This window comes from Lycium barbarum, chromosome 11, assembly GCF_019175385.1.
Source record: "Lycium barbarum isolate Lr01 chromosome 11, ASM1917538v2, whole genome shotgun sequence".
Lineage (NCBI taxonomy): Eukaryota > Viridiplantae > Streptophyta > Magnoliopsida > Solanales > Solanaceae > Lycium > Lycium barbarum.
Genome location: NC_083347.1, coordinates 80,862,790 through 80,872,286, shown reverse-complemented (window position 1 = coordinate 80,872,286; position 9,497 = coordinate 80,862,790). Strand labels below are relative to the sequence as shown.

The window sequence follows — 9,497 nt, the reverse complement described above, 5'->3', positions numbered from 1 at the left end:
TCTAGCCCTACCTATATCATATGTGTCAGTACTAATAAGTCTAGTTTCTAAAGGTCCAATAGATTAGTACCTAAGGCCCTACCCATTAAAATATTAAGTCCAATATACAATTCTCTAGTAAATCAAATATAATATAGGGTTTTCTTATTTCTGAAGTCTCAAAAGTCTCACGTTAGTGTCACTCACGGCAGAGTTCTTTGTTATTTTTTCAGATGACTACATAAATTTTATTTTGTTCATTTCCACTTTTCTAGAATGCTTTTATTTGGTATGGATTTACTATGTTGGACATGACTTGGATTTGTTAATCCTAGTTTGAACTAGAAGACTTTTTTTATTGAGCAATTAAGATTTATATTTACATCTGTGGAACTAACACATGAATTTCGTTCCTAATAAGTTTGTCTTAAGTTTCAAAGTTGAATCCGAAATATTCAAACCGAATAATCTGAAACCGAACTTAAAATATCCAATCCAATCCGAATTTATTTGAATTGGATTTGGATTGTAATTTCTTCAATCCGAAAACCGAAAATTTCATATCCAATCCGACGGCTCGAACTCACATCCCTGCTTTTTAGTAAAAGTGGACTGATGGAGTAATACCAAACATGCCAATATAGTAACGAACCTGGTATAACAGGTTAATTGGCAACGGTAGGATAAGAAAATTACACATTCACAAATGTCACAATCAAAAGTAATTATTGTAGGGAAAAGTGTGTATATATATGGGCAGTGCTTACATTCAGAATCAACAATGTAACCATGTATCGCGGCTCTTTTTCCTCTAATTTTGGGGTTGTCCAAAACTCATTCCTAATTCATCATCATGGTTAAACTAGGAATCCACTCTATCTCTCTCTTCCTGAACCAGAAATGGACAAATCATCTTCTTGGCCCCCATAAAAAAAATCAGATATAGAGGTGCGCATATCCCAATTCCCTTGTATTGGTCCAAGAACCTAATATTTATATGTACAAGTTTCTTGGACCAATTTGGTTAATTACTACCTGCAAAAATATTTCCATTAACAAATTAAAAAGTGATCTGTTTTAGAACTTATGGTCTGTTTCCAATCAAAAGCAAGTGGATTTGGATCTTTATGTTCAATTTGAATGGTACATCCTCTTCAATTTTGGCTTTTCCTACTGATTGTTGCAACGTTAAGGTCTCCATTTTGTTAAAAAGAAAAATCAAAATTGCAGTGGAATCAAGCTTATATGTGATTTGAAACAAAAAAAAAAAAAGATTGTATGGGATTTTGCCCAAAAGATGGATATGGTGTTGGGATTTCATGTTATTTGTGAAATGTAATTACTTGGACGTGAAAATTGTGAAGTACGTATCTTCATGTAGGTGTGGGCTATATTGCTCGGACTCTTCAAAAATGTCCTCAGGTGCATATCAGATCCTCCGAAAGTAAGTGTATTTTTGGAGGATCGCAACAATGTCATCGGAGAGTCCAAGCAACATATATTGTGCGTTCCAGATGTTTTACCTCCGTTAGAATTTGAATCTTAATTTTTCATGTGTGGATACTTTGGTCCAAAGTGAAGAAAAAACTTGACATGCTTGTCATATTGTTGTGATATTCACAGATTCTTTTTCCCATTTTGTTACATGTCTTATTTCTTGTTAGTGAAATCATGTTGAGGGGTTATCTTTTTTTTTTTTTTTTTTTATATTCTGTATTTATCTGTTTGATTGATATGTTTATTCCGCTTGTCAAATCGTATTCTCTCCCAGAGTTGTAACAAACAGAAACGGATTTGTTTGCTAATATATTTTGCTTGAATTTTTGTTTTTAATTCCATAAACCTTACATCTATCGTTTAAAGTTAACTAAGTTGCTCGAAATATTGCAGCATGTAGCTTGATGACTATATTTACTAATGGACTAAGTTGCGCGGACTATTCACATTCGTTGCCGCACCCATGCCGGATTCTCTAAAATGCACTACTTTTGGAGTATACGACACTCACCCGTCGATATCTCTGAAGAGTCCGAGCAACATAGCTAATAGACTCATTTCTGCTCTTTCCTTCCGGATGAAATAAAATCATAACTTGATTAACATAATCAAATTCTTGGGATGCCCGAAATTGCTCGTATAGACACGATATCAATGTTTTAGCTACAAGAACCGCTATGTGATCTTTGTCTTGTGATTACTTCTAACGTTTATAGCTTTTTCTAGTATGCGCTTCAATAATGTGGTGCAAAGTGATCCAAACGATAAGTGGTCGATTATTAAAGTGATCCAAACGATAAGTGGTTGATAATTTGAATCTCAACTGGAGGAGTTGGATTAAATATTGACATTATTGTATATTAGATGCTGAAAGGAGATATTCTAATTGAAATTGATTATGAGAGGACTTATAGATTCATATATGTTTGGTATTTTTTCAAACTTTTATAAGTTGTGCGCTCAAAGAAGTGTGTGCTTCACTTCTTATTTTTTAGCGACAAGGCTTTTGCGTGTTTCTCTTTTAATTTTTTGTTTATTACTTTTATACAGGTACTGCAGAGGGATTCAAGATTAGAACAAAGAAATGGGATTAAGATTATCAAAACAGGGGTTCAAGAAGCCCGATAATCTGAGTATCAATGGTCTCCACCATAGTCTGATAAATTATCTGTCAAGAAGTTTCAAGTTACGTAACTTGGTGTCGAAACAAAGAAGGCGAATGCTTGTTGGCGGGTATGATCTTGACATGACTTATATATCAGATCGAATTTTAGCAATGTCATTTCCTGCAGAACACGTGCGAGCAGTGTTTCGCAACCCTTTGTGGCAGGTTAAGTCTGTACTGGATATGAGACATGCTGGACATTATAAGGTTAGTACATAATTCGGTTTACACATTGAACCTTTTTTTCTTCCTATTGTCCTCAGCTTTAATAAAAGTCATTGTTTCATAGCTTAACCGAGGGGTTATTGCTTCATTGGTGAAGCCATGTGAAGCGAGCTCTCCAAACAATAACACGCAAAGTGATCCAAACGAGAAGTAGTTTGATTCTTTGAATCTTAATTTGAGGATTTGGATTAATATGTATCAACATCAATTTTCTATTTTGGATACTGACATTAGCTATATTGATTTCCATACGATTACTATAATACTAATTTCATATTATTTGGGTTTTCTTAAATTCTCCATACTCTGCGCTTCACTTTAATGAAGCATGCCTTTCACATCCTGCTTTACGCTTCAAGCCCATCAACCTCATAACTTTTTGTTCTATAACGTCTAATCACCCAAGCAAGTTTTATTTGGAACCTAAATATTTTACTAAATAACTGTATCTAAGTGAAAACATCAGACGCTAAGTTGGCGTTTGGTCAGAGAATTTGGGAACCCAATTTCAAGGTTTGATTTGAAACCAACCGTTTGTTTATGAAATTTGCACATAACTCAAACTTCAATTTCAAATCCCAAATCCTCCAAAAAGTAGGATTTCAAATTCCAAGTTGTGATTTCAAATATTTTTAAATGTAAAACTTGACCCATAGGTTTATATTTTGTGAAAAATGCCATCTTTTTAATTTTGCAAAAAAGACACATGCTCGACATTAAGAATTTGTCCATACTATGTGGAAGGATTATATTAAAGAATAGCCAGTTACTACTATTGTTGATATATTTGACTTTTGGATATCTCTGTAAAATTATATGTATTTGAATGTTTGTAATAGCATGTAAGTGGAAGCATTTATTCATAAAAGGGACATGGACATATATGATTTATCGATGTGGCGCCAGATATTCCGATACCTTATTTATGAACTTTGGTTCGCTCATCTGGTAACCTTGTATAAGAGTTGGGGAAGTTTTGATAGTTTTTACAAATTGTGAAAAAATACAACTTAAAGAAATCCAAATTGCATGTCCAAACAAAACTTCAACTTCAAATCAACCTAATTTCAAATCATGACGCCCTAAAACTGGCAGATTAAAGCTTGAATTGAGATTGCATGCTTACCTTGCACAACATGCCCAAAATGTGAATCTCATATTTACACACACACACATATATATATATGTCTACACACTACACTGGTAGCAGCTTTTTTATTCAACTTATGCACTAGCTTTACAAATATGTTCCTTGGTGAGGCCTACTTCAAATGATGATTTTTGAAGAAACCTTACATGCTGTTGCTTGTAGGTGTATAACTTATGTATAGAGCAGGCTTATGATGCCTCACATTTTCATGGCCGAGTGGAGAGGTATCCGATTGATGACAATCATGTCCCTCCTCTCGAAATGATAAAGGATTTTTGTGAAGATGTCTACTCATGGCTCTCAAGTGACCCCAAGAATATCGCTGTTGTACACTGCATGGTATGTACCCTTGCATCCTTTGCAGTACATACATTTCTTTTCCGATACCTGAATTTTTTTGACAAAGCATCTAAATTTTAAAGTGCATCTTTCATTTAGAAGATGAGAAGAAAGAAATCAGTTGATCCCATACCAGAATATAGTGTAATTAACTTTTGCTTTTTGACACGTATAGGCAGGAAAAGGCCGAACAGGGTTAATGGTTAGTTCGTACCTAGTTTACACTGGCATGTCAGCTGAGGAGGCTCTGCGAGTGTATGCAGAGAAGCGAACAACTAATAATGAAGGGGTAAGTTATATAAATCCTCTAATTGGAATTGTTGACAATGTAATGAATGAGCCTGAAATATAAACTGGACTATCTGATTCATACCCTAATTTTAGAAAGACTGATTTCCATTATATGTTAGGCAGACACACAAACGAAAAACTTAAGAAAATTGTGCCATATTTCATACTCCCTTCGTCCCAATTTATGTGAAAGTGTTTGATCGGGCACAAAGTTTAAGAAATAAAGGAAGACTTTTGAAACTTATTGTCTAAAATAAGATATATATATATATATATATATATATATATATATATATATATATATATATATATATATATATATATATATATGTGTGTGTGTGTGTGTGTGTGTGTGTGTGTGTGTGTGTGTGTGGCTATAAATCATCTCATTAAGGGGAAAATGGGTTTTAAAGTTAAATTGTTACTAAATATAGATAGGTATCATTCTTATTGGGACTGACTAAAAAGGAAAGAGTGTCACATAAATGGGACGGACGGATGAGTATCAGCTCCTTTTCGTTTTGTTCTTGTTTAGGTGATGACTAGAACCTTGAGATTGTTGGTAATTTTACAGGTATCCATTCCAAGCCAACGTAGATACGTCAAATATTGGGAGCACGCACTTTCCTTTCCAAAGGGTGTTCCTTGTGGTCCTCCAACTGTCAACTTGCCTAAGTCATGTCAGAGAGAGCTGCTTCGCATTAGATTATATGACACTACAAACGCCGAGTCCATCTTTTTCGTTGTATCTGAGTTGCAAAGAGTAAGCCCTCTAACTCAGATAACATTACTTGCGAGCATCAGTGATGACTCATGATTGCAAAATGCTGAATGGATAAGAGGCGTGTGGTTTATATATCCTATTCATGGTCAGTTGTACAAAAGGATTTAACTTACATACACTGATAATGTAAAAAAAAAAATGCACTATGTGTGTAACTTAACCCATTTTAGAGGTAACTTGTCTTATTTTCGAAGTTACCAATCCCCACATTTTATTGCCCGTTATATGTAGTTATCATTTAAGTGACTTGATTGTTTAAGAATTCGTTAACACTATCATTTTATAGAGGTCAAATACAGTGAGATGATTACTAATAAGTAGGAACCAGACTTTGACATAGCATTTACTCAAATACAAGACTTCTGGACTTCTTGCGGTTGTGTTTGTCTTCATTTTGGCTCCATTCTCGGCTTTTTCATTGCAATGGATATAGCTTATTATTCACTCTGGACAACTCAAACAGGTTCCAGGAGAGAAATATTGTCCACCTGCAGAGGTCTCAAAGAGTTGCTGCAGACAAATTAAGAATGGTATTCAGAGAACTTATAGCCCTCGATATTTTTATTCGTTCGTTGAGGGAAATGAAGATGAGATGGAACAAGAAAAGAAGGAACCTCGTCTCGTAGTCCAAATGGACACAGAAAGCTCCATGCTCTATCAGAAAACCTGTCTTGATCACTTCTATGACAAACCAGTGCAAGTACGTATCCTTACTCAGTTTCGCTCTTTATTTGTGCATTAAACAATCTGCAGTAGTTAGGAAGGAATCTTTTGATTACTTTCTGTCTTGACAAGCTGAGCTAGAGTTGGAAGATGCAACTAGATTTTCCAGGAAGTGATGGACATACTTATTTCGGCAATCTTTCTTTCTCACGAAATTATAATTATCTTGCAAGTTTTATGTGCACAATCACTCCAGTCCAGTTTATGTGACCCCTTTTCCTTTTCGAAATGTCCCAAAATGTTTGGCACCATTCCATTTATATACAACTTTCACAATATACAAAAACTCAAATTCATTAAAATATTCAAATTTTAAATTTGATGTAATGTTTTCTCTGTCTGAATAACTTTTGATCATCACATTCATAATTTCTTCCACCATCACTAGTATGATATAAAAATCAGATTAATATTTCAAACTCCATGTCCAGTTGAACACTATCACATAAAATGGGATTCAGGGAGTACATTTTAAATTTCTTCCTTACCTGCATCTATTATCTACTCTAAAGTAGGCTTTGTCTATGAACAGGTCTGTGGAGACGTGCGTATCATATTCTACGAAAAGCTCATAGGAGGACGTCTTTTCTACGCTTGCTTTAATACTGCTTTTATTCGGAATGATCTTCTGCAGGTATGCACATATTTTCTCCTGGATAAGATATTGTGTCAATATTGTATGTTGTTAAACTATGAAAGTATGGAGCCATTTACTGTTTCTTTTAGACAGCTAACAGGCGTCTTCTTTTATGATCGTAATTTCTAGTTAGCACGTAGCGGGGATAGTCCCTCAGCATATACAGAGGGGGTACTATCAAATGGTCCCCCAACATTTACTTAATGAAAATTTGGCATGGTAGATGAGGATACTGGAAATTTTCGCATCGTATACTTAATGACAAATTTGGCATGCTAGATGTGTACACCAAAAAGAAGAAAAAAACCAGAAACTTAGTCTGCTCTAGCTAAATTGTTCAAGTCCAGAACCAACTTACTAACTGAATTGTTATTACTACAGTGTCTTATTTGCATATTGATGTGCCACTAATTCAGGAAAATTTTGCAGTTTTCGTTACGGGAGCTAGACAAAGTTGGGAGAAAGGGTAGGTCCATGACTGGTTCTTCATTCTGCTTGGAGTTGTTCTTTGGTCCGGCGAATGGCGATTATTTGCCAACACCTCCGTTGCACGATGATGATCTTAGTGATTGTTAATTTCACTTAAGAAGGTGGCTCATTTTTATCAATCCATTATATATTACAATTCATAGTGTTATACATTTTAAATTTCAGTTGTCTTGCCATCTATTTTTTCAGGGATGGAAGACTAGGAAATTTCAATAATTTTGTATGTAGAACTCGAGCGAGCAGTTTTAAGAACTAATGTTTTATCTTGAAACTTGCATGCATATTCTAGAATCTGATGGGGGAAAATATCTTAGAATTTGATAAGTATCTACGTTTTTTGGTTGCATTTAGCATTAGAATTTGAGGGCCAAATTGTATTCTCTGTTTGATCCTTATAATCAACTTAGAGATTAGAGTTGAATTCTAATTCCTCGTATCCCAAATTCCAAAGGATTTAACTTATATGTACTGATGGTGTAACGAACTTTTACATTGCATTTTAACTCGCAGGGAGTAACCTGCCTTATCTTTCAGTTTTCTAGTCCCACTTAGGTGTAATTATCTTTTAAATGTTGGTGTTTTGAAAAGACTTCCGCATGCATCTATTAGGCATAAAGAGGGTATTCTTGTATGGGTTGGTTCACTCGGATCTAGGTCACGTGGTTTCTAGGTCTTTTACTCGCGTTGGGAGGTTATAGCAAGGGACCCCTAAAGATTCTTTTCAATTCTAACTCCAAACTTTGATCTCTTTTGGTTATTTTACCGATCCTTCACTCTTTCAATTTATCCCATACATCCAATATCATGTCTCAAGCGTTTCGCCAATTTTCTGCATCTTTGTTTATTTTTCAGGACACTTTAATTTATCCCCAAAGTTAAAATTTACATTTTTTTTCATGCAGTTCATGTCTAGTTTGATAATATCTATTCTGCCTTGACATGATCTTCACAATTGTTGTTCTTTGGTGTTTCTACTCGATGTTCGTGTTGTATATAACGTCCCCCGTAAATGTTTTACTAGTGCCATTGGCTCTGTCAAAACTACATTCTGCCTGAGTTTTAAAATGATCGACAGTTAAAAAATCCTTGTGTGCTTCTCATTTGTGTATGAATGGTTGATGAAACTTCTATATACTTGCTTGTATGAGTGTAAGACGTGCAAGGGGTATTAAGTGATGGGAAGAAGAAAAGAATCTCAAAACCAAACCAAATATATTCCGGATAGCGCTTGCATGTCTGATTAAAAGTTCTCTGGTAGTGGCTCACAAATAGCTCGTGCGTTGCCCCAATTAACCAAATTACAAGTCAGCTTTCTCTTATCCAGGTTTCTTGCACGAACTGTGCCTTATGGAAAAAGTTGTCTCAGAGGCTTAGCTTCAGTGTTACCAACCACTTCATGTCCAGGCTTCGACCTTGACTAACTAGCATACTGCTTCTATGCACACAGGGAGGGTGCCGACGGTGTTCACCGTAAACCCTCGATAAAAAATTATAGTGTATATATAAGGTAGATTTTCAGTGTTTATGTACATATATTAACTTTTGAACACCATGAATAAATGCAAAAAGTTAGCTCAAGTGGTCCAGGGTGTTCAAAATTATCTCTAGCGTCCTAAGTTTGATTCCCATCAACAACATTATTATATTTAGCTTTTGTTGTTTTTTTTTTAACCCCCTGAGTGAAAATCTTGGATCTGCCACTGTATTCACACCGTTTAAAAATATGGTCGTCGTTCATGGGTCATTGACTGTCATCTTATGCATACAGTCTACTCCTCAAGCTAATCACTTTTCTTGTGCCTTGATTGTCACGACCCAACTAGTGGGTCGAGTGGGCACCCACGCTAACCTCCGCGGTGGGCGAACCCTTCCCTTATTCAACATTCAAATTAAGCATACCAAAAGAAACAGAACTTTCTAAGTAGTCTCCATATCATATAAAGTATATAAGTGCGGAAATACAACAACTCTGCACGAGGTGCGGAAGAGGAACCTGCTACGAACTCTGCACTCAGAAGAGAGTACAGTAAGGTAGTATCAATACAAACGCCATGTACCTGTAGGTATCATAGGCCGATAACAATTAGTTCACATATATACGAAGAAAGAAAACGAAAGGTAGACATGCAGACAGCCAAGTACAAATCATAACACAATCCAAGATCAAGAACAATACACATGATATAAATGCCATAGCAGAATCAATGATATGGATGAA

At 35.3% G+C, this 9,497-nt stretch overlaps 1 protein-coding gene across 4 annotated transcripts; it reads left to right on the top strand.

The window, feature by feature from the left end:
- Nucleotides 1–746: 746 nt before the first annotated feature.
- LOC132618433 (phosphatidylinositol 3,4,5-trisphosphate 3-phosphatase and protein-tyrosine-phosphatase PTEN1) lies at nucleotides 747–7,715 on the top strand. Of its 4 annotated transcripts, XM_060333491.1 has the most exons (9): nucleotides 747–1,122; nucleotides 2,527–2,848; nucleotides 4,179–4,355; nucleotides 4,531–4,644; nucleotides 5,221–5,409; nucleotides 5,894–6,130; nucleotides 6,686–6,787; nucleotides 7,220–7,380; nucleotides 7,469–7,715. In XM_060333491.1, the coding sequence occupies exons 2-8, from the start codon at nucleotides 2,561–2,563 to the stop codon at nucleotides 7,364–7,366; spliced, it is 1,254 nt and encodes a 417-aa protein (XP_060189474.1). In that variant the 5' UTR covers nucleotides 747–1,122; nucleotides 2,527–2,560; the 3' UTR covers nucleotides 7,367–7,380; nucleotides 7,469–7,715. The 4 variants fall into 4 exon arrangements, with proteins under 4 accessions (XP_060189474.1, XP_060189472.1, XP_060189471.1 ...); XM_060333489.1 differs by having other exon boundaries at nucleotides 748–927; nucleotides 7,220–7,715; XM_060333488.1 differs by having other exon boundaries at nucleotides 748–1,122; nucleotides 7,220–7,715.
- The last annotated feature ends 1,782 nt before the right edge of the window (nucleotides 7,716–9,497 follow it).